Source organism: Cebus imitator, unplaced genomic scaffold (assembly GCF_001604975.1).
Source record: "Cebus imitator isolate Cc_AM_T3 unplaced genomic scaffold, Cebus_imitator-1.0 Scaffold280, whole genome shotgun sequence".
In the NCBI taxonomy this organism is placed as follows: domain Eukaryota; kingdom Metazoa; phylum Chordata; class Mammalia; order Primates; family Cebidae; genus Cebus; species Cebus imitator.
Window position 1 is genome coordinate 2,400,581 of NW_016107595.1, and position 24,248 is coordinate 2,424,828.

The 24,248-nt window shown below is 57.8% G+C and overlaps 2 protein-coding genes across 3 annotated transcripts in view; both read right to left on the reverse strand.

Moving 5' to 3' along the window:
• Nucleotides 1-1,245, reverse strand: part of ISYNA1 (inositol-3-phosphate synthase 1) — a 4,690-nt gene extending 3,445 nt beyond the window's left edge. Inside the window, exons 1-3 of the mRNA XM_017501297.2 lie at nt 687-1,245; nt 455-583; nt 156-317 (exon numbers count right to left, since the gene is read on the reverse strand). Of these exons, the coding sequence (XP_017356786.1) occupies nt 156-317; nt 455-574 (282 nt within the window). The 5' untranslated portion in view covers nt 575-583; nt 687-1,245. The remainder of the gene's footprint in view (nt 1-155; nt 318-454; nt 584-686) is intronic.
• Nucleotides 1,246-5,271: 4,026 nt separating this feature from the next.
• Nucleotides 5,272-24,248, reverse strand: part of ELL (elongation factor for RNA polymerase II) — a 69,710-nt gene continuing 50,733 nt past the window's right edge. For both annotated transcript variants that reach the window (XM_017501304.1, XM_037728784.1), the window contains exons 5-12: nt 23,059-23,333; nt 20,038-20,162; nt 14,036-14,132; nt 12,968-13,466; nt 9,274-9,340; nt 8,892-9,063; nt 7,834-7,878; nt 5,272-7,420 (exon numbers count right to left, since the gene is read on the reverse strand). In XM_017501304.1, coding sequence (XP_017356793.1) covers nt 7,304-7,420; nt 7,834-7,878; nt 8,892-9,063; nt 9,274-9,340; nt 12,968-13,466; nt 14,036-14,132; nt 20,038-20,162; nt 23,059-23,333 — 1,397 coding nt within the window. In that variant the 3' untranslated portion in view covers nt 5,272-7,303. The remainder of the gene's footprint in view (nt 7,421-7,833; nt 7,879-8,891; nt 9,064-9,273; nt 9,341-12,967; nt 13,467-14,035; nt 14,133-20,037; nt 20,163-23,058; nt 23,334-24,248) is intronic.

The following is a 24,248-nucleotide window of genomic DNA, read 5'->3' on the forward strand; positions in this document are numbered from 1 at the left end:
CAGCCCCGTACCCCGCAGAACACCGCCCCCTGCAGTCCCCAGCCGGCCCTGCAGAACCCCGCCCCCTGCAGCCCCCTGCGGCCTGCAGGCTCCTGCCCCCGCCCGCAAGGACTCCCACCAAGCCCCCCTGCTCACCGCGCCCCTCCCGCCCCCACCTTGCGGCCGCTGCGCGTGGGCCAGGACAGACGCAGTCGGTTGGCCAGCACCGCGGCGGTGAGCGTGGAGCCGTTGTTCCCGCCCCAGCCGACAAGCATGACCCCGAGCCGGGGCACCTGCCGGGCGGTCCGGAAGGTGAAGCGCATCGTCGTGGGGTGCACCTGGAGACAAGCCGCGCAGTGAACCCCGGGTCCCATCCCCTTCTCCCCTCGCGGCAGAGACGGGTTGGAGACATTGAACAATCTCCTCCCGCCGCCCCACTCTCCAGCACGCCCCCTCCCCCGGCTCCCTGGGCCACCTTGAGGACGCCGCCCTCGCGGCTGACGCGCGTCGTCCGGTACTCGTATTGCGCCTCGATAGCCTCGGGGCCGTAGACCACGTCCGGGCTCTCGACGAAGAACTGGGCGGCGGCCTCCATCGCAGCGGGCTGGGGGCCCGGGGTGAGCAAGGGGTCAGCGGGGACACTAAGTGGCCGGGCCAAGGCGGCCTGGGTCCCCAGGGAGGCCGCCCCCACCCCGAACCACACTCACCGGCGCGGAGTCAGCTCAGGCAGCGGCAGCGGACAGCGCGGGCTCTCGGGCGCGCGACCTCCGGAGAAAAGCGCTCCGGCCCCGCCCCCGCTCCGCCCCCACCGCCGCCCCCGCCTCTCCCGCGCCTGGGGGGAGGGGCCCATCGTCTGCAGACCCGGGTTCGAGGCGCAACCCGGAGCCACCGCAGCCATCGGGTCCCCGTCTGGCGGAAGTAGCCGGGCGTCCTCGAGCGCTGCGAGTACTGGTTCACCTCGCTCGCTCCGCAGTCCTCAGGGGCACATGGCTGCCTATTCCGCCTTTACAAGAGGACAATGAGGATAAGCAGGAGCTGGGCCACAAGTCGGGGTGGAGCTGGGCAGGGAAGCTGGGCCTCTGGGGGAGGGGGTAGAGGTTCTGGGTCAGAGAGACTGCAGGGGAAACTGAGGCAGAGGACCAGAACTCCAAAGCCAGAATCTCCTCGGAGCCACGCTGCCACCTACTCCACTTCATGGGCAGCAGCACCTACCGGGCACTCCCATCTCCTGGCTCCCTGTGCCCACCCCCATCCATCTCAGGGGGGACGAAACCACTCTGTCCCATGGGGCCTGTTTGGCCTGTTTCCCCACCTGCAGCAGGAGGGCTTGGCAGGGGTGGGCCGGAGGGGGAGGCTGTTCACTGGGAAGAGGAGGGGACAGGCACAAGGGCAGGGCTGAGGCAAGGAAAGAATGAGGCCTACACAGCAGGGCACCCCCCTCATGTGTGCTGATAAGGGAGCGTGGGAACCCAGCGGGCAGGCCGGGGCAGCTCCCCCAGGAACTTTCCAAAACAAGCGCCTGGAGGCCGGAAAGTTTCCACCACTGGAGCTGGCCCAAAAGGTGGATAGTTGGGAACGTTTGCAGGAGACAGGGCCTGACCTTGGAGAATGGGGGCTTAAGACTCTGGTTCCAAGCCTCACCCTGAAGGGGCCCCAGTCTGTGGGAGTTGGAAGTGGACTGGGACACCCCCCTCCCCAGTGGGAGGGAACTCACAGGCAGGGCCCCTCCAAGGCAGGCTTCCCAGATGAGGGGGCTGCTGGCAAGGGTTTTGAGACATGAAGAGGAGTTCGCTGAAAGAAAACTACAGGCCAAGTCACCTGAGCTTGAAAAAGTGGCAGATGAAAAAGTAGCCACGTGGGAGTCAGTTTGGGGACTAGGGAAGACCCTGAGGGCTGGGGATAGGGAATGTGAAAGAATATTCAGTATTTGTCCCTGGTTCTTGGTTAGACATTCAACTCAATCACCAGCGACCAATGGTTTAGTCAATCACATCTATGCATGAGATGGTTGGGGTTCAGAACACACAACTCCCCCAAGTATGGGGCCTTGGCCTGCTGAGCGCTTTGAGCAGGACATCGGAAAGCTCAGAAGTGAGTCTCTCTGACCTTCTCCTGCCCTCCTGCCTCTAGCCCCTTTCTGCCCTGGAAACCATAGAAACCAGAATTCCTCTTCCCCAAGCCAGGTCAGAGAAACTGGAGCCCTTCTCCCCTAAAACAAGCCGCAAAGCCAGCAAAGGTCACCTTCTGCTTGCTCCCTTGAAGACCCTCATTCCGGGAGGGTCATGCCCATACCCTGGAGAAAGGAATGTTACCAGGAAGTCTGGGCAGGCTGGCTCCCCTCCCCCACCCAGTCTGCTCCCTTTAAATCTACGCAGTGTTCCATCTCATTGCTACACATTCTTCATAGAACCTAAGCAGAAAAATAGGCAGTCGGCCAGGTGCAGTGGCTCACGCCTGTAATCCCAGCACTTTGGGAGGCCGAGACGGGTGGATCACTTGAGCCTGGGAGTTCTGAGACCAGCCTGGGCAATATGGGGAAACCTATCTCAATAACAACAAAAAAAAATTAGCTGGGCTTGGTGGTGCCAGCTTGTGGTCCCAGCTACCTGGGATGCTCAAGTGGGTGGATCACCTGAGCTCAAGAGGTGGAGGCTGCAGTGAGCCATGTTGCAGCACTGCACTCCAGCCTGGGCAACAGAGTAAGACTGTCTCAAAAAAAACAAACAATGGGGTTTAGGGGGAAATATGGAGGTGCTGGGAGGGTGGCATTCCTGGAAAAGGCATAGAAGCCCCATGGCCCACCCCATACCTTGCCCTGTGTGCCTCCTCCATTTGGCCGTGAGCATTTTCCAGAGTTCTATGAGCTGTTGTAGCAAATTATCAAACCTGAGGTGGGGGTCTTGGGAGCTCGCACTTTATCGCTGGCTTGCCGGAAGAACAGGTGGCATCTGACACAGGTGCAGCCCTGTGGGACTGAGCCCCGCAACTTGTGGAGTCCGATACCATCTCTGGGAATGGAACTGTTGGACATCCTGTTGGTATTGGAAGATCAGAGAATCGGGGAGCTTGTGCCTCAAGGCAACATGGGATTCAGGAACCTGTGAAGTTGAGAGACACGAGGAAGGTCCCAAGACCCATCCATGAGGCAGCTGGCAGGATGTGGCATAGGGACGAGGCTGTTTCCACTCCCGGCAGTTGACAAGGTCAAGGGAGGGGGTCTGGCCCCTCCAGTCAGGCCTGGGTGTGCCGTCTGAGGTGGGTTGTGAGGTGCGCCAGTCTCCCAGCAAACTGTGGGCTCCCTAAGGCCAGGATGAGGCTCTCTCGGTCACTGCTGTGTTGCAGAGCCCAGATGGAGCTTGGTACAGGAGGGGCTGCAGGAATGGGGTGCCGGTGGAAAGAGGACAATCCGGGACCCTGGCAGGCAGCAGGAGAGGGGTTGGCAGCCCGGAGCTCCTCTCCACCACGGTGCCCGGGCCATGAGGGTGAGGGCTCTCCTGGGCACGCGGGGGGACTGGACTGATGGCATCCATGACTCAGCGAGGTCAGGGGACCAACTGTGGCCTCTGTGGGCCGTGGGGGTCACGGCCAGAGTACTGCTGGACAGTCAGCTTAGGGCTGGCAGTAGAGGGCTGGGGGAGGCAGGGAGGGCCGGGGGAGGCAGGACCGAGAGCTGGAGGAGGTTGGTATTGGGCCTGGGATACGGGGACAGAGATGTTACCTTGGGAGGACGCCGTGGCCAGGCTGTGCTGGGAGCAGGATACACGCTGCCCTGCTGGGTCGCATGACTTCCCCTCCCTCGCCCCTCAGATGTCTGGGTGGCCTCAGAACTTGGGCCAAGGACGCAGGCCAGCAGGGAGGCCAGGCCCCACAGCTGCAGGCCCAGGACCTTTGCCCACGGTCCTGTTATTCGTGTCATCCCTTACTAAATGGCCCTTGCTTGTCCTCGGCCAGCAGGATGAGCATTATGTTCTCCACGTCCTCCAGCTCCGGTTCCACCTGCACAGCTGCTCCCGCCTTATCATCCCCATCCCCTTTGGTGGCACAGGATGCCCCCGCCCCAGTCCAGGAAGAACAGGTAATCACGTATTACCGTTGCCTGCTGCTTTCATCAGAGGGTGACAGTCACAGCTGGTTCCCCCAATCCCCGCTGCACTCCTGTGGCCTCTCGTGCCGCAGGAGGCCAAGGAATCCCAGTGCCGGGTTCAGCCCACCCTGTCCACACTGGAGGGTGCCGCTGTGCGCACATGCCTGCTGTGGCTCCCCATCCCCCCCGCCCTGGCCCAGCCTGCTCCCCTCACATACAGGGCCCTCTGCTTCGGTCCTCATTCTTGGGCAATGGCTCAGGGAGGCTGCAAACTTTGCCTTCTCGTCTGGTTCCAGCTGGAGCCCCTGAACAACCCTTTCTCATCAACGTGGTGGCCCCAGGCCACATCACCTCCCGATGCCAGCCCACCCCCAACCACAGGGCAGGGACAGCCAACACAGAAACCAGGGTGACACCCCCAAACATACCCCCAAAACACACCACACCCATACACCCCCACACCCAACACCCACACACTACCCACCCACACACACCCCACACCCAACACAACATACCCACACACTACCCACCCACACACACCCACACACACCCCACACCCAACACAACATACCCACATACTACCCACCCACCACACAGCCACACACACCCCCCACACACACATCCACATAAGCCCACACCCACACCACACACCCACACACTACCCACCCACCAAATCCCCACATAACCCCACACCCAACACACCACACATCCACACACTACCCACCCACCACACATCCACACACCACACACACTACTCACTCACCACACACATCCACACCACACACACCACCCCACACCCAGATACACCACACTCACACCCACCACATACCCACCATACACCCACATAGATACACCATACCCACACCCCCCCCAGATACAATACACACAACTCAGATACACCATACCCCCCAACACACATCAACACCGTAACATCACATCCAGATACACATCCCAACACACATCCACACCACACACCCACCCCAACATACCCAACATACCACACCCACACCCTAACACACACCACACCCCTACACAGATACACCACATACCCCAACACACACCACACAGATACACCACACCCACACACACCCACACACCATACATGGATACACCCACACACCATACATGGATACACCCACACATACAGATACACCACACACACACCCCCACACACCACACACACCAGCCAGGCAGCCTGGGCTGCCAGGTTCAGTTCAGTGAAATTTATTGTAGGACTGAAAAAAGTCAGCATTCACCTGTTTAGTGTACAAAAAGGACACTAGATCTTTTAAGAAAATATTAGGAAACTGAAGACGCAGATGCCTTTCAATTGTAACATTTTGGCAAAAGTGGAAAGTTCTTGTAAACACCAACCCCATGGCTCAAAATAGTTTTTCTCCACAGTACAACATTAAAAGAAAAAAAATAGTATCAATAAGTTAGACCATATTTAATCAGCTAGAACTTTGTCCACCAACCCCCAAAACAAAACTTCTCTTAGCTTCATAATTCCTTAAAAGGAGAACAAATAACAAAAACAACAACAACAAAAAGGCAAATGGAACTGACAGCCCCTTGGACTGGTTCCCAGGGCAGAGGGGTGGGCAGTCCCTCGCTGGGACCTCCTGAAATCGTCCCGCCTCACCCGTGTCTGCAGGCTGCCTGTGAGCGACACAGTGGGGTCCTGCCCACTCAGGTTCCCTCGAGCCTGGTCGGCCCTTCCCCAGCCTGGCCCAGAAGACAAAAACAGCAGCAGCTATTGAAACATGAAGGAAATTTCCTCAGAGCTCTGGGAACCTGGGGGTCCCAAAGGAGAGAGACTCGGACAGGGGTGGGACGCACTGTAGGCCCTCCGCAGTCAGCTCTTTGGAAGCCATCAGGAGGAACTCCCCCACCCCCCGGTTTAGAAAAATAGACACATCTGTATTTTTGCATTTCTGCTCTCCCTGCCTGACTGTTGATGGCAGCAGTGACCCCCATGTGATCCCTGGGCCCTGATCACAGCCACCCCCACCACCACCTTCCGAAGTCATGGCTTCATTTGGCCCTAAATGGGAACACACACCTCAGACCCCACCATGCCCTGGGGGGTCCCAACACACGCACACGCACGCACACACACTTGTGTGGCCCCCCATGCTTTGAGGGACGCTAGACTAGGCACAGAAACAAAGCAGCAATTGGGGTATCTGCAGAGCCTGCATCCTCAGAGCGGGCAGATCCATTCTCCTGGCTCCCTAGCTCTGCCCATGGGTCCCTGGGGCCTCCACTGGTGCCCAGTCCTCCATCAGCCCCTCCCTGAGTGCAAACCTTGGCGGTGGCTCTGCTAAGACGACCCCAGGACCCATAGTGGACAGAGGGACGGAGGGAGGCCAGCAGCGTGGAGACCACAGGGTTGTGTGGAATGGGCAGCAGCAGCAAATGGGAGCCAGAGGATGTCGCAGAGTACAATCTGACGCCACTGTGCCAGTCTCAACTGGGAGCACAGAAACGCCACGTCCCCCGACAGCTGGGGGCCCAATATAGGGCAGGCCTGAGGGAGCCGAGAGCTCTCTGGCCCCCCTTGGCTCTGAGCAGCTGCCTGGGGGCACCAGCTGGAGTTCTCAAAATAGCCACCCCGGCCACCCCGTTTGCTTGCTGGAGCAGAGACCCTGTCTGAGGAGGAGAGACCAGGGACTAGGGTGCCTGAACACAGAGCCAGAGACCAGCAGAGGCCACCTGCTGGGTCCCTGCCCTCAGGGCTCGGCTGCACCTTCCGACAGCCTCTGTAATACTGCAGGCAGGACCCAGGGCAGCGACTAGACCCTGGGTGTCCGAGAAGAGGGAGGCACAGGTTTAGAAAAAAGATTCTGCTTCTCTTTTGTACAAAAATAGACTCGAGTCTCATTAGCAGTAGCTAAAAGTGGCTGTCTTTGTATAAAACTAGAAAAGGCAGGCGCGCCACCCCGAGGGCCTAGGAGTCTTCTGGCAAGAGAGGAGGCTGAACCGGGGCTGCAGCCAGGAAGGCGGCGCTGGGCTTCCTGGGGAGCCCGTCACAGGCAGGGACTATTCAGGAGGCGGGAAGGGCCAAGGTGGGCCTGCAGCCCCCCACCAGGACCAGACATCTGCAGGGGCTCCCCTGAAAGCCGGCAGTGCTGGTTCAGATGAGCATCTTCCTCGAGTTTATTTTTTTAAATAAATCCTCTCTCCTCTGCCTTTTGCTCCCCCCACCCTCCCAGATCCCGCCATCGGGGCGGGCGGCTAGGGCCAGGCCTGCAGTTGCCGCTGGTCGTACTCGGCGATGAGCCTCTTGATGTGGGCCAGCTTACTGTGCAGGTACTCGCAGCGGTGCTTCTCCTGGCTGTAGTTGGTGTTGGTCTGCGGGACAGCACGGTCACACTCAGGACAGAGCTCCTCACTTCGAGCAGGCCAGCGCCCCCCACACCAAAGACCTGGGCTCAGTGCCCAGCAAAGAGGATTGTGGTCCAAGGGCAGAGTAGGGACTGGTCCCTCGCACATCCTAAGTTTGCGTGGCTGCGCCAGGACACCATGGCTGAAGACTTGGGTGGGGGTGGCGGGGTGACTTTGGACTCAGACCCAAAGGCTCTACCCCCACACCTTGGAGGATGCCAAAAAGGGCCTGGGGGCCGCACCAGGGGGGCCTCCAAAGCTCACAGGACAGGCTCAGCTACTCCTGAGTGCGTCAGGGCGGGGAGGCTGCTCCAGGCCTACTCTCCTCCCTCCGGCTCCCACAGTCAGTTGGAGCCCATCCCAACACAAGAGACACTCACCTTTTTGATTTTTCGATATTCCTGCAAAATCTGCCCTCGAGTAGTCTAGAAGAAAAACAAAATTTTGAAAAAACAAAGTATGCTTCCACCTGCAGGAAACCCAAATTCAGTGGCCCCAGATGCTTTGAGAAGGATGGGGGCTGGGACAGTGGGGCAGCCTCATGTACGAGGCCAAGTAACGCCCCAGGGGCCCGCAGCGGCAGGAGCTCCGGAGTGGGTGGGGCATGAAGGAAAGGCTGCAGGGCCTCTTGAGGGCAAAAGCAGGTGAGGCACCGCTGTTGTGGGGGCCTGGAAGGACAAGGAAGTGTGTGTGTGTTGTGGGGGGCGGCAAAGCTGTAGGGAAAGGAAGGGAGAGATGCCCCTAGAACCCCATCATGAATCATCTTTTTTGGAGCCAAAAGGGGCCTCGGCCAGGGAGAGAGGCCCCAGCATCTGATGAATCGGGACCCAGCCCTGCAGCCAAGTCACCAATTTTGAAAGGTGGCAGGTGGGGAGGCTGCATCCAAGCCTGTGGCTGAGGATGGAGACTCTCTGTCTACACAGGGCAGCTGAAGGAGCTGTGAGCCCAAGCCAGGGGACCACAGGACTCCTAGTCCCCAGGACCACAGGGACCTGCCACCTCTCGACTACAGTGGTTATGGCAGCACAGATGGGCCCCAGGGTGCTGCTGGACAGGGCTCAGCTGTAGGGTCTCATGAGGGTGTGGCACAGGTACCAAGAGCCCTGTGTCCTGGGCTGTGGGAGGAGCCTGGGTGCTCAAATGTGTGGGGATCCATGGACCCCGGCTCACCCCCCACCCAAGGAGGTGGGTCACAGCTATCCCACCACAAAGGAGGCTGACAAGTTGGGCTGCCTTCGAGGACTCCCATGACAAGGCCCAGGGCCGGGCCAGAACCATGGGGTTGCTGCATGGGGTGCTTGCAGCACCAGGGGGAGGAGTTGCCTGGGGAAGAGACAGACTCTGGGGCCACCAAGCAGGCCAGGAGGCTCATGGTGGTATATGCCCAAGTGAGCCCCGGACCCCGCCAGCTGGAGCACAGTAGGCAGCAGGGCTCTACCTCGTACTCCTCGGAGCCCTGGGTGAGCTGCCGGAGCTGGGCGTCAAGCTGCGTGAACCGCCGTGTGATGCGTTCAATGCGGGCGTGCAGGTCGCGGTACTCGCTGTACTCGGCATTGAAGTCGTTCTTGTAGCTCTGGCGCTGCTCCGAAGAGGAGATGGCTGCGTATTTCCTGAGACAGGAGGGAGGGGCCACTGGGTGGACGCTGGAAGAACCCAGCCCCACACAGGCGGCAGCCGTCCTGGCCCAGAAGAGGCTGCCATGTTGGGAATTCACATACCCAGATCTGCAGTGGGTCTGCCTCTGCTAACCTGCAGTCTGAGGGAGGGGTCTGAACCCAGAAAAGGGAGGCCTGGTCTACAGGTCCCGGACAAACACTCACAGCAAGTAGTCGGGCGTCTCCGACGTGGATGTGGGAACACTGGAAACGCTGCAGGTTCCGTTCAAACCTACGAGAGCAAACGCACACCTTCTGAGTCTGCACCTGCGGCACCGGTCTACAGGAGGCATGCCAGGGTGGGGACGTTTGTGAAAAATCCATGCTTTGCTGCTAGAGGGACATGGAGAGACGGCAGACGGGGTGAATGTGTGGCGGGTGCAAGGCCTGAGCACCTGCCATCTGGCAACTGTGTGCTGCTGGACCTGGGCATGCCCTCCAGGTGGCGAGAGCTCAGTGTGCACCTGCGTGTCTAGGGCAACGCCCTGCAGGGCACGGACGGGCCAGGCATCAGCACTGCAGTCACATTCTTGTCAAACAGCGGACAGGTCAGGGAACTGCAGGGCCAAAGCCTGCACAACCGGTCAGAGCTTCCCCAAGGCCAGGCCTTTGCTGCCTCTACTGACCGCATGTCAAAGGTCACTAAGCTGAAAACAAATGACCCCTGGCCTGACCCAAGTCCCTGGGGCATCCCGGTCTCTGATCGGGCAGGACAAAGACGCAGCCAGCAGGGCTTGCACCTCTGTTGCTGACAAAGTTCCAGGCCCTTGGTGTGCGCCGCACCCAGATCATCCCATCCTTCCACTGGACACTGAACTGCAGGCTCCACAAGGCAGCTCCAGGACAGGGCCGGCCAGAGGAGCCCATGGGCCACCCCAATCAGCCATCCATGAGTGATGTGTCCACGATGATGCTCAGCCCTTCAGGAGCCTGTCCAAAGCTGCACAGCTGATGGCTAGATGGGGCCTCAGGCAGCTGTCCTGCTCCTCAGCCCCGTGGTGGGGTGCCTCGGCCACATCAGATAACACCCTTGAGGGTCTGGAAATCGAGGAGGAGGGGTAGGAGGACTGAGGTGCCCGTTAACTGGGACCATAGTTGCCTCATCCCCTCAGACCACAACTACCATTTAGTGTGTATTTCCTAGGCCGTCCTGCAGGTGGCCTTCTTTCCAACAGAGAGATGATTTTATCACTTTCAGAAGTGTCCTCAGTATACTTTTTTCTTTTTTAGAGACATGGTCTTGCTCTGCTACCCATTCTGGAGTTGCAGTGGTATGATCGTGGCTCACTACAATCTTGAACTCCTGGGCTTACGTGATCTTCCTGCCTCAGCCTCCCAAGGAGGTGGGACTAGAGGCATATGCCACCATCCCTAGCTAATTAAACATTTTTTCTGTAGAGATGGGGTCTCACTATGTTGCCCAGGCTGGTGTCAAACTCCTGACCTCAAGCAACCCTCTGAACTGGCCTTTCAAAGCATTGGGATTACAGGCATGACCCACCACACCTGGTGATTTTTTTTTTTTTTTCTTTTTAGTAGAGATGAGGAGGCTCACCTATATTGCCCAGGTTGGCCTTGAACTCCTGGACTTAAGTAATCTTCTTAACTTGGCCTCCCAAAGTGCTGGTATTACAGGCAGAGCCCACTGTGCCTAGCCCTACTGCGAATTTTCAGGGGCCCTCTGCACTACACCAAGAGCAGGAATCTGCCATCTCCGGTTTGCTGGGCCCTCTGTCTCAGTGTAACACCCGGGCAGCATCTCTGCTGCCAAATTCCCAAAAATGGACAGAGCTCACTCCCCACAAATGTTGTAACACTCCAGACTTTGGGCCAGGCGCTGCCTTCAGTATCGCCACCACCCTAACCTGGGATGTCTTTAAGAGGCTGTGGCCTTCCCAGGGCCATAACCCATTGGGCATGTATTGAATGGGTCTGACCCTGGTCCCAGCTGGAAGGAAGTGATGGGCAAGGTGCAGCTGTGACGGCCAAGCCCACACTCCCACCACACAGTGGCCTCCCCGGGTATTCTAGAACAGGTAACTGCCATGTGTCAGGCTGGTCAACATCACCTCCTTTGACACCCCCCAAGATCTTCACCTGCTGATGACAGATGGGGAAATCAAGGCTCAGGAAATCAAGGCTCAACCTGGTGCTAGCAGGACTTTCAAAGTCCAGCCCTTGGCAAATCTCAGTGGCCCCTTGCTCCCACTTAAGCACTGGCCAAGCTGGTCCCTGCTTCTGGGCCCTGGGGAACACCCCCACAGCAGCTCTTCTCCCCATCTGTCCCCTTAAGAGCCCGTGTCTCTCTACTTGCTTGTCCTGGGCAGGCGTTTGGGACAGCTGGGACATGCCCTGCACACATGGCACCTTTGGGACCCTGGGTAAGATAGACCACCAGCACCAGGCTTGGCTTCTGGTGCCTCCACTGTCTTTCCTTGGTGCTTGGGACATCTACCTCTGGTTTGCACTTTCTCACCCATGGTAGAGGTGACAGCCCCCGGGCCCGGGGATGAGCTGCCTAGGGGCCGACGTGCGCCAGGCGGGAGAGGAAGCCACCTTGAGTCCCTAGGCCTGTCTTGGCATCTCAGCACTGGGCATCCAAGGAAGGACACAGCCTATGGTGGTCTATGGAGTCTGGACCCGGGCCCAGGGTCTCACTTCTGCCATTTGAGAGAGATCCTGGCCCAGGTCTGGCTGTGGGGTGTAGGGTATGTCTTGGGAATCAGGAGTCCTGCCCTGCACGTGGCCCTGGTCAGAGAGGCTGCCCAGGGAGTGAGGTCGCCCTCTACCCGTTGGCCCCCCCATACAATCCCATGTGAGCTGGGAAGCCTAGCACGAGGCAGGGCTGACCCAACCCCAAAACTTCCCCTTCCTACCCAGTAAGACCCAGCCGCAGCAGTGAGGACCTGCTCTCTAGCCACAGCAGGAGACAGGGGCATGGCCCTCTGAGCACCGCAAAGCCATAATGAAAGAGGGGCTCCCATCCTCATCCCAGGAATGCCCCCGACTCGGCCTCCTCCTGGAGACACAACCCAAAAGCACAGCAGGTGACACCGTCTGGGCTCCCTTGGGCCAGCTGGCACTGAGAGAGAGGTGGCTGTGTGCAATCGGCCGCCACTGCCACATGGGACCACAGCAGCCCCACTCCCTGTGGCAGTGGAATAGCCGCTGCACCCTGGCCACTGCTTCTGCTGGTTCCTGTAAATGAGCAGCTGCACAGGCTCCTGGCCACAGTGCTGGGCAGGTGCTACTGCTGCTCGGTGCCAGTGCCTGGGCTGTGGGTTCGGGGCTGCCCAGGTCTCCTGACTCCCCGACCCCAGCCTGCCAGGCCCTGTCCCCACAGCAGAAACGTACACTCCACAGCAGCTGCGTGGGGCCTATGGAGGTCCAAGTGTCATCCCTCTCCCACCAGAATGTGCCCCTCTGCACCTTCACTGCCTCTCTCTGAATAAGGCTGGCTCACCTGGACCCCCACTGCCTTCCCTGAGCCCCAGCAGACCTCAGCATGGCCCTAGCTCCCAAGGTTTCCCTGCAGTCAGAGCTGGGGCCTGGACCCATTCCTCTCTGCATGTGCTAGCCCCTTCCGTGGCCTCAGCTCCCCACCAGGCACTGGGCCCCAGGCCTCCAGTGCTGGCCTGGCACATTGACTGCATGTGGCACTGGGCACTCCAGAGAGGACCAGTACGGGAATGTAGTGGGCCAGGCGCCGGGCACACAGGGCGAGTCTGTTGGGGCCCCGGGCAACAGAGCCCTCTCCCGCAGCCTCTACAGCTTGAGCCCCCTCAACACCCATGAGGGTGAGGGGGACGTAGGGCCAGTGCTGGGAGTCCTGGCAGCGCCATCCTGCCAGGACACCTACCTGGGGCATCTGCTGGGGCTCCGAGGGTGGTATGGGTAGCGGGCGCGCAGTCTGGGGGCTGGGCCCGGGGCCTGTCCTCAGCCGCCCTCTCCTTGTCTTTGTGCTTCTTGGACTTCTTCTTGGGCTTGCTGCGTGAGGGACTGCCATGGGGCCTGCTGGGATGGGCACAGTCCGTCAGCAGGGGCAGACCGAGGCGTGCAGTGGAGGCCAGGGCAGCCGCCTCCCCGTGCTCACAGTCCCGGCCACTGTGGCCCAGGTCATTGCTGACATCAGCCAGGGGGTCATGGGCCCTCGGGGGCTCCAGCCGCGGGGGCAGGTGGGCGCTGGAGCTGAGAGTGTCTGTGCTGGCTGGCAGGCCCGGGGTGGGCAGCAGGGCCTCACGGCCATTGGGCACACCCAGCTTCCCGTTGACAGTGGGCTGAGCTCTCTGAGTGAAGTGTGATATCCGGGGTTTCTTGTTGGCTAGAGGGTCGATGAAATCAGGAGGCTGAGGCCGTTTCTGGGGAGGAGCAGAGACCATTTTAGAGGGGAGCACAGAGCGGCTAGGCAGCAACAGGCAATCCCATGGCCCAGCCAAAAAAATCCAGCGCTGCCTGCAAGGCCCAGACCGGCCACACGGGGGCGCCAGGGCACCAAGCCAGGTCCTTGGTGCTGCTCAGGGTGCCCTCAAACTGAGCCCTTCGGCCTGCTGGAGCCAATGCGGGGGAGGGCAGGGCTCAGCCTGTGCAGGCCACCCCTGGGGACTGGTCTAAAGCACTGCTGTGTTCAGCATGCTTCCCCAGCGACAGCTGCGACGCAGGGACAGGAGGCCCGAGAGACCCCACATCTGAGAGCTGCCCCCATCCCAGGTTCCACATCGTGAACTGGGTGCCGTGGCCATACTGGCAGTAATCTGCCCCCAGCCCCAATCCGACAGCTTCCCCCTTGAACCCCAGGTGGAGACAGGCAGCTCAGCTCAGAGCAGCTCATGTTCCAAGGAGCTCGTGAGGAAGGTGACAAGGGTGACTGACGAAGCACTGGGTACTCTGCAGGTGCTCAGGACAGTTACCCCAGGCCCACCCCATTTACCTGCGGGGGCGAGGCAGAGCGCCCACGCTCGCCTGGGGGGCTGGAGGCAGCAGCATCTCCAAGGAGGCTGCCGGTGCTCTGTGGCTGGCACAGCTTCCTGCGAAGGAGAGGCAGGGCTAGGTCAGACGGTACTGAGGAGGCCTAGAAGTCCCAGGCGTGTATCCACATGCGGCCCCGGTGGAGATGCCTCAAGGAGGGGACCCCCCTACTCCCAAATCCAGAGCAGGGCCAAGGGAGTCACAGGAACCTGGGTCTGAGCCCATCCTGTCCCCGGCTTCACCCACTTCCCCACTCACTATCCCCCTGTGCCCAGAGGAGAGCCACTTTGTGTAGGTGCCTGCTACCGGGGAGACCAGGGACACATGCTGGGGTGCTGGCCCGTGCTTTTAAAGACAGCTGTTCAGGCCGGGCGTGATGGCTCACGCCTGTAATCCAAGCACTTTGGAGGCCAAGGCGGGTGGATCACCTGAGATCGGGAGTTCAAGACCAGCCTGACCAACATGGTGAAACCTCATCTTTTTAAAATAAATAAATAAAGACAGCTGTTCATCCTGCTAAGAACGCTCACTGCAGAAACTGTCCAAAATGCAGAAGAGAATGGAGAGCCTGGTCTAGGATGAGACAGGCTTCCTGGGAGCCCAGGTCACAGTAGGATCTGGAGGACGGTCAAGTGGCCACCAGCTTGACCAGGTGATGTAGCTGGAGAAGGGAAGAAACACCCCAGTGCATGCCCCTTCTGCCGCTCGTGTGATCTGGGCGAACCCCTCCGCCCCACCAGCAACTCTGCAGCTTAAGGGTATCCTCTCTGACTCTCCCAGCAGCTGTGCGTTCGAGGGAGCCTAGAGCCCCTCCAGGCCCCTCAGGGAGGCTGAAGCCCAGAGCTATAGTGATTCTGCCAGCCAGTGACATTCAGAGACCATCTCCCTGACTGATGGGCTCAGCTGCAGACCACTGTAGCTGTCGCCTCCCTGGTGGCCTAAGAGGAGAGCCATGTGAATATAAACAGAGCTCCCAGTTAAAGACAGAAAACTAAGGACAGGCATTTGTGTCCACTGAAGAGGCAAAGCAGAAACAAGAGGACGAATGAGGACACTGGAAAGTGTGGCAGAAGCATGAGTGGTGACTGTCGCAGGATCCAGAGAATCCAAGGCCCAGAGCAAGAGGCACTGTGACCTCAGGGGATGACAGGCTGCTGCCAGGCCAACCCCCACAGTCCTGTTCCAGGTCGTCATCACTGCTGGTGGGGCTGCAGGGCAGTAAGCCCAGGGCTGTCAGGTAGCAAAGAGGCTTGGGCCACTCCTCCAGGCAGCTGGGAAGCTACCTGGGCCACAGCTGGATGACAGGATGGCCAGATGTGTGGCCTCAGGAGAAGCAGCAGGGCCCAGGACTAGGCCATATCGGGGATTCAGAGGCCCCAAGCTGTGTAGGAGTGTCCCCAAGGGCTGCACTGCCACTTCCGGGCAACAAACGTCACACCTCAAAACAGAACAGGAAAATACATTTGAAAAGAGAGACTCCACAAGGAGATGAAAACATTAAAAAATAAATCAACAGGCCGGGCGCAATGGCTCATGCCTATAATCCCAGCACTTTGGGAGGCAGAGGCGGGCTGATCACCCAAGGTCAGGAATTCGAGACCAGCCTGACCAACATGATGAAACCTCATCTCTCCTAAAAGTACAAAAAAAAAATTAGCCAGGTATGGTGGTGGGCGCCTGTAACCTCAGCTACTTGGCAGGAGAATCACTTGAACCTGGGAGGCGGAGGTTGCAGTGAGCCAAGATTGTGCCACTGCACTCCAGCCTGGGCGGCATCTTTTTTCTTCAAGACAGTCTCAAATAAATAAAATAAAATAAAATAATTAACAAAAACACCAGTTTTAGTGTCCTTGGAAAAACAACACATTTAAGTAGATGTTTCTTCAAAGCAGCTATACAAGTGGCCAGTATGCAAATGAAAAGATGGCTCCGTGCCATGCGTCTTCAGGGAAATGCAAATCAGAACAAGACACCGGCTACTCTGGGCATACTACCTATGAGTTGGCTCTGCCCTGCAAGGAGCAGTAACAAACAAACCCACCAAACAAAAAACAAACAAGAAGATACCACTTCACACACACTGAAGGATGGCTGGAATAAAAAACAGAAAATAGGCTGGGTGTGGTGGCTCATGCCTGTAATCCCAGAACTTTGGGAGGCCAAGGCGGGTGAATCACCTGAGGTCAGGAGTCCAAGGCCAGCCTGGCCCAAAATGGCGAAATCCTGTCTCTGCTAAAAAAAAAAACAAAACAACAACAACAACAACAAATTAGCCAGGTGTGGTGGTGGGCAGTTGTAATGCCAGCTACTTGGGGAGGCTAAGACAGGAGAATTGCTTGAACCTGCGAGGCAGAGACTATAGTGAGCCAAGATCACACCATGGCACTCCAGCCTGGGTGACAGGGCAAGACTCCATCTCAAAAAAAAAACAAAAACAAAAACAAAAACAAAAAAACAACCAGAAAATAGCAAGTGTTGGGATGACGTAGAGAAACTGGAACCCACGTGTGCTGTTGGTGGGACTGTGAGATGGTGCACAGCAGCAGAAAAGGGTTCCGAAGCCAGGCGGTGGTACACACCTGTAATTCCAGCACGTTGGGAGGCTGAGGCACGGCATGACCTGACTAATCTCAGATCCCCTGCAGCCCCCTTCACAGATGCACAGTGGGGGGCAGATTTCAAAGCCTGCAGAATTTCCTCTCTCATCCACCCAACCCAGCTGACTATGTGGCTGCAGTTGAACAGAGTTCAAAATAACCATTAGACCTTGACTGCCACTGCCTGGAAAGTGCTCAAGAGAAGGGGAAACCCTTGTCCACACACACCCTTGTCCACGCATGTGCACAGCAGCTCTAGTCACAGTTGGCAAAGGGTGGAAACCTCCCAAATGGCCCCCAGCAGGTGCATGGATGACAGCATGTGTCTGTACACACACTGGGATATGAGTCAGCCATGAAAAGGAAGCACTGACAGGTTACATGGATGAACCTCGAATATACAATGCTGAGTGAAAAACGGTAAGCATAATGTTGATATGGCTCAAAATCTTTTTGTTTGTTGGGGCTTGTTTTGAGACAGGTCTTGCTGTATGGCCCAGGCTGGAGTGCAGTGGCACAGTCACAGCTCGCTGCTGCCTGGACGCCCTGTGCTCAAGGGATCCTCCCACCTCAGCCTCTAGAGTAGCTGGGATCACAAGAGCACATCACCATCCCTGGCTAATTTTTTCATTTTTTGTAGACATGAGGATCTCACTATGTTGCCCAGGCTTGTCAAGAACTCCTGGGCTCAAGCGATCCTCCCACCTAAGCCTCCCAAAGTGCTGAGATTACAGGCATGAGCCACTGCACCCGGTCCTGGTTCAACATTCTTTACAGCCACAAGTTTCCGCGGATTACATGTCAGCCACACAGTTACAATTCCATTGATCTGAAATGTCCACCACAGGCAAATCCATAGAGACAGAAAGCAGATTAGTGGTTACCAGGGGCTGGGGTTGTGGGAGGGAATGGAGAGCGACTGCTGATGGGGACAGGGTTTCCTTTTGGGAAAATGAGAATGTTCTGGAACTAGACAGAGGTGGTGGCTGCTATGAATGTACAAAATGCCACAGAGTTACTCACTTTAAATGAGTGACTTCTGTTACATGAACTGTATCTGAATAAAGCTGTTTTTTTTTTTAAGGATCTATAGAGTAGGTTAAAAATAACATCCTGAGCCGGGCATGGTGGCTCACACCTGTAATCCCAGCGCTTTGGGAGACTGAAGCAGCCAGATCACTTTAGGTCAGGAGTTCAAGACCAGCCTGGCCAATATGGTGAAACCCTGTCTCAATGCTTGGGCATCAGAGCAACACTCTGTCTCAAAAAAGAAACTACAAATAATAATAGAGACGGGATGAGAAATGTCAGAGAACTCTCCCAAAAGGATAATAAAGAGCAAGAGATGAAAAGCAGGAAGAGAAGGATGAACTCCAACAGCCCACCAAGGGCAGTTTGAGGTGGCATGCAGTAGGGTAGTCAGGCCTTTCCACTCCCGCACGCGGGACAGAAAGACGGATGGATGAGGCAAGTTTTCAGCCTGTGAGGTCCGTGATACCATCCCAGGGTTGGGGTGGGAGGCCTCTGACCTTGGGCGTGGAGGGAAAGCACCTTGGACTCTGCAAGTCTAGACATGATCAACCACTGGCTCAGCAGGACCACCGTCTGGGCATGAAGACGTGGCCAGCAGTCCTCCCAGAGCACTGTCCTCAGAGAGGTGCTCCAGAGCTGGGCTCCCACGGCACCAGGGAGGAGCAGGAAGCAGGGTGCAGACTCTGGCATGGGGATCACATGAGGGGAGTGGCTCAGGCGGGAGGTGAGGACACTAGGCAGTGTGTGGCTTAGGCAGAGGAATCAGGAACTCCCGGGGGGACCTGCAGGACCCCTGGCCCATGGATAGCGATGAGAGGTGATTTGGACACCAAGGACAGCTTGGGATTGGACATGAAGAACAAAGATAACATGAGCAGAGAAACCACCCCGAGCTACACATGGTGCAAGCTCAGCTGGGGAGGCTCTTGCAGTAACTTGGGCCCCCACACCCCCGTCTGTCTCATGGTCTGCACCAGGCGAGCCCTGCTGGTAAAACACCTCAAGGCCCTGCTTTGATATATGTGAGGCCCTGGTGTCAAAACTGCTATAAATGGGGCTTTCTTGGGGGTGGGGTGCTAAATAAGAAAAGAAACAGCTGTGCAGAGGAGTGCTGCAGGTCACCTTCTATGTGGTTATGGCCCAGGGACACCAACCCTACCCCTGCAGGCCAGTTGAAGCTTGGGAAGACAATGCCGCTCCCAATGCCGGCCCAGAGTGAAAGCCAAGTGCCAAGGAGCTGGCATGAGCCCAGCAGCTCACTCCGCAGATGGAACATGAGCCTCGAATCAGGGGAGCTGGAGGTGGCTCTGGAGCCTGCATCCCAGGGGAACTCCCCGACACCCCCAGAGATGTAGTCCAGGCTTCTCCTCATTCCACTAGCTCTGAGCAGTTCTCCTTCCAGTGCCCTAAGGATCTGTGGAACCCAGGGAGGGGACCAAGGGAGAGGACACAGGTTCGAGGATGGGGGCGGGTCTTCTGCCAAGACTGTGCCCTCAGGCAGCCTCCCACCAGCCAGGGAAGTGCCCCACAGGCCCCTGACCTCCACTTCCGGGGCAGACAGGCAGGCACTACCCCTCAGGGGAATGGAGTGGACCTCCACCTTCACTCTGCTTTCCAGAGGCAATTACTGCTTTAAACAGCTGAACTTCCAAAAAAAAAACAATCACAAATCATAAATAACCTCCGAGTCCCTGAGAAATCACTTATGGACTAATTAGCAGACTGGCCTGCTTCACAGCCTGCACTCCCCAGGCCACATCGGTAGAGAAGGAAATCGTTAGCCATCTGCCTCCTTAACCACTGCTCCCCTGCCTCCTTAACCACTGCTCCCCCAGCTGCTGCCACTCCTGACCCTAGGGTTCCAATTAGCCTGAGGGGATGCATTTAATTAACGCTGCTTAATGACGCCTGCCCGGAGTGTTGGTTTGCCTTATTTCTCTACTTCAGGTTCTTGAGACTCTTCTCAAAAAGTCAGTGAACTTCCGAGGCCCTGTGGGGATGGCCAGGTTGTGGAGGGAGGCATGAGGGGAAGCTGGGGACAGCTGAGGAGGGTCCTGGCAGACTGAGGCCTTTTGTCTGAAGATTCTGTGGTTGGGGCCAGTGACCCATGCCTCCATCCCACTCTGTGGGGGTGGCCTTCCCCCAACCACGGGAGGCACCACCCCCACCACGTGGGCCGTAGAGAGGACGGCCAGAGGCCTACTTGGACCCTTCCATCCTGTTCCCAGGACCTTCCGCCTTCAGGACCACACAAGACCACCCCAGCATCCTCTGGGTAAGCTCTGTCCGCCTTCAGGGAGCTGGGGACATGCTGGGGGATGGGAGGTGGCATTACCGGACAAGCACCCGCTTCAGCAGCTGCTGGTCCCCCTCTGAGTAGCCGGGCCAGTCCTTCTGCACATCCTTGTACATGCAGTCCTGCAGCGTGCACGTGCCGTCCTTAGCACTCATGTTGGCCACCTGCAAGACAGCCAGCCATCACTTTGTGGGAAGACTGAGAGTGGCGGAGGACTAGAGAAAAAAGATCAGATGGCAGGGTCGGGAGGGTGTGCAGAGACAGCAGGAGACAGACTCAGACAGAGGAGAGGAAAGAGGACGCCCCACCACTGACCCGTGCCGCCTCCCACCCCCAGCTCCCCCGCACACAGTCCTCAGGGTGCAGAAGGGACCCTGAGGGTCATGGAGCCAGGTCCTGACTCAACTGTCTTACAGGTGCGAGGGCCAGGCTGGCTCCAAAAAGGGGAGGGCTACTCCCTGCAGTCCTGAGACCCCATCACCTGCCCCCTGGCCCCCCTACCCTGTTTCTCTTTTCTTTTCTTGATACAAGATCTTGGCTCACTACACCCTATACCTAAAGCCATCCTCCCGCCTCAGCCTCAAAAGTAGTGGGACCACAGGCGTACATCAGCATACTCCAGTTAATTTTGTTTTTTTGTAAGATGGGTATCGCTCTGTTGTCCAGGCTTCTCTCAAGCCCCTGGGCTCAAGCGATCCTCTGACCTTGGCCTCCCAATGTGCCGGGATTCCAGCCACCACACCTGGCTCCTGTTTCTTCCAGGCTGGAGTGCAGTGGTGTGATCAAGGCTCACTGTAGCCGAAACCTCCTGGGCTCAAGCGATCTTCTCACCTTAGTCTCCCAAGTAGCTGGGCTACAAGCATGCACTGTCACACCCAGCTAATTTTACTTTTTGTAGACATAGGGTCTCAGTATTTTGCCTGGCTGGTCTCAAACTCCTGGCCTCAAGGATCCTCCCAATTAGCTTCCCAAAGTGCTGGAAACAGGCATGAGCCAGCTCCACTTCATTTCGATCACAACTCCTGGGGCAGAGTTGACCATGGCTGGGGATGCTGAGTGAGGGGTACCTCCGGGGCCAGGCCTGAGCCCACCTTCCTTATAACCAGCCTGCCTTGCTGTCGCTGGTTCACAAAAGCTAAGTTCATCTCCCAGGCTGCTAACAGAGATGGATTCAGACCATCCGCCTTAGAGGGACCTGAGGAAGCTCCAGGTCACTGCCCTGAATGGGTGCTGTGTGCTGGCCTGTGGGGCGCTCTGGTCTCCATCTTGCTGCAGACGCGGCAGCCACCGTTTGCTGTACCCAACACAGCTCTGTGTCACAGCATATTTCATGGGGAGCATTTTTAACGGGTGAGTACTATTCCACCTACAAACTGCTGCAAGTTTCTCTGTAGAATAAACAGACATTACTGTGTGCAGGTTTTTTCACGTAGGCAACAGTTTTCTTCGGCGGGATTCCCAGAAGCTAGATTAGTAAGTCAAACGCTGAGTATTTTTATGGCTCTTGACAGGCTTTGCTAAACATCACCCGCCTGTCAACAACCCTACCCTCGTACGAAAGGCCTGCGGGTTTCCCTGAGGCCCAGCCAGTCCTAGAGGTGGACACTTTCCATCTCTGCTGTAGATTTTTCCACAGAGGGAGGGCCAGGCACCTTTGAGGGGTACAATTTTGTCACTGCCGTTCCTCAATGTGTCTGCAGGCCTGGTGGGGGCTGGAAATAACCAGCCTGAGTGAGGCACATCCCCCTCTGCTAGCCAACAGTGTCCGGCTGATCCCCGTAGCTGCTGGGGAGAAGCAGCTGCATAATGAATATAGAAGCAAGCAGAGAAGCTGTCCAAGGGAAGTCAGTGGCATGGGAAGGGACACTGCCCGCAGATGCTGGCCAGGCCTGCTCCCAGGAAATGCTGAACCAAAGTCACCTGGAGAAGCCAGGCCCTAGCACAGGCGTCTCCTGGCCAGGCCAGTGCCGGTCCCACCTCTGATAACTGCATCAAGCTCCCTTCAGCCACCCCTGCTGGCACCACACTGGCCCTGGCTCAGGAGCAGGATGGAGGTGGACAAGGGCCAGGCTGATATCCCGACATCCTCCCAAAGGATGTACAGCATGGTCCCACCAGCTGCACACCCGAGCACGATGCCTGTGAGGAGCTCCGTAAACACAGAAGAATGTTCTTCCAGCCGCTATCCCGGCACATCACAGCATGTGCTTTCTGCTGCAGGCACCACATGAGTTCCCAACATCCCTGTTCCATCACCCTGGAAGGTGCAAGAGGCTCAGCCGTGCCTCCTTCTCGACCACAGCAGCAATCTGAGGAGACCCATCCCCAGTTCACCTCAAGGCTGCATCTGCACAGCCTGGCTGATGTTCTGAAGCCAGTACAAGTTGTTCCCCTTCCCAGGAGCCCCAGGAAGCCAGGGTGGGGCCTCAAGAGCCTCCACGGGTGAGGGGCGGTAGAAGGCAGCCAGGGCCATCACACTTGTTCATTGCAATGCCCAGGGTGTTCCTCAACAGCAGGCTCCACCTGCCAGCACCACATTCTGGCTGGCCTAGCCCCCAACCCCAGGTAGGCATGCTGCAGGTCACAGACAGAAGCCTGAGGGTTCGAGACATGAAGGCCCTCGCCCAGAGGCACAGCTGGAGAGCAGCAGGCAGCTGATTCATACTGAGGCCCACCAGGCTCTGCCTGACTTGTGTGGGTTCCTCCCCCAGGCCTTGAGTCTACAAATCGTCTATAGCCAAAGCTTGGATGCACTGTGCCAGGCCCCACTGCCCACATGTCAGCAGATGGTGGAGGGAGAGGGCCTGGGCTCCATGCTGAGCCCACCTCGCAACCCAGGACAGTCAGGGCCATGCCCAGAGACACATCCATGGCCCCCCTAAGCATGTTCTCATGCAGGAGGCCCTAGGTCTGAGGCAGGTTCAGAACCTGAGAGAGACCCCAGGAAGGGCTCTTCCCTGCCAGCCCCAATCCCCGCCTCCATGCTCTGGCCCATCCCACCTGCACGAGACCATCCGCACGAGATGGCCGGTAAAGACTCAACATCAGGGTGGCGCATACCTGCTGGAGGAGGCCATCCAGCGCATCCTTGTCCGCCTGCGTCAGGCCATCCTTCTGCAGCCGCAGCAACAGCTCGGCCTTGCGGTAGGGCCTTAGTGCCAAGAGGTGCAGCACTCGGTCACGGAAGGGCCTCTGGGACACCCCGCTGCCCCCGCTCATGACACTGGTACCACTCTTCCTGATGGCACTCGCCAAGTTGATGGGGGTTGCCCGCTTCCGGGAGGGCACAGCGTCTGTTGCGCCTGGGGCTGGTTTCCGAAACTGAACCTTCTTACCTGCAACAAGGCAAAACACAGAACAGTTCTCTATTAGGGAACAGGGAGGGCATGGCCATGCCCCATGGCCAGTGTCACTGGGTGGGTGCCCAAAGGTTGGAGACTACAGAGAGTGCTGGCATCAGACACCACATCAGCCACAGCAAAGCCCTGCTTGCTCCTTGGGCACCCTGGGCGGTCAAGAGCGCCACCTGCTGCCCACAGCTGGCACCTTGCAGGGCACCCAGCCTCAGGAGTGGGAGGTACAGGCAGTAGAACTGTGTCAGAGCCCTAACTGACTTCATCACAGACGACCTAAATCCTGGACAGCAAAAACAGCTGATCACTCTGGTGAGCAGTGTGTGTGTGGTGCGGGGTTGTTTTGTTTTTGAGACAGGATCCTGCGCTGTTACCAGGCTGAAGTGCAGTGGCACAATCATGGCTTCCTGCAGCCTCAAACTCCTGGGCTCCACAATCCTCCCACCTGAGCCTCTGGAGTAGCTGGGACTACAGGTGGTCACCACTATGCCTGGCTAATTTTTTTAAATTTATTTGTAGAGATGGGGTCTCACTATGCTGCCCAGGCTGGTCGCAAACTCATGGGATCAGACGACCCTCCCGCCTCAGCCTCCCAAAGTGCTAGGATTATAGGCCACAGCCACCCCGCCCAGCCTGAAGTGGGGGCTGTTTGTAAACCCTTCTGATGTTAAACTGGGGGGTCCCTGAACTGCAAGAGGCAGTCACTCCCAAGCCTGCACTTCGGAGTCATATGCTGGCCCCACAGGGCTGCCATTTTTGTTTTTTTTAAGTGGGATAAAAGGTGACAGGGTCACTTTCAGCAGCTGCTCTGGAGACCCTGTGGTGCAAGTGGTACCCCAGCCTTAGGCCTGATCAAGAGCTCCTCTGGCAGGCATGGCTGTGCCCAGAGCCCTGGGG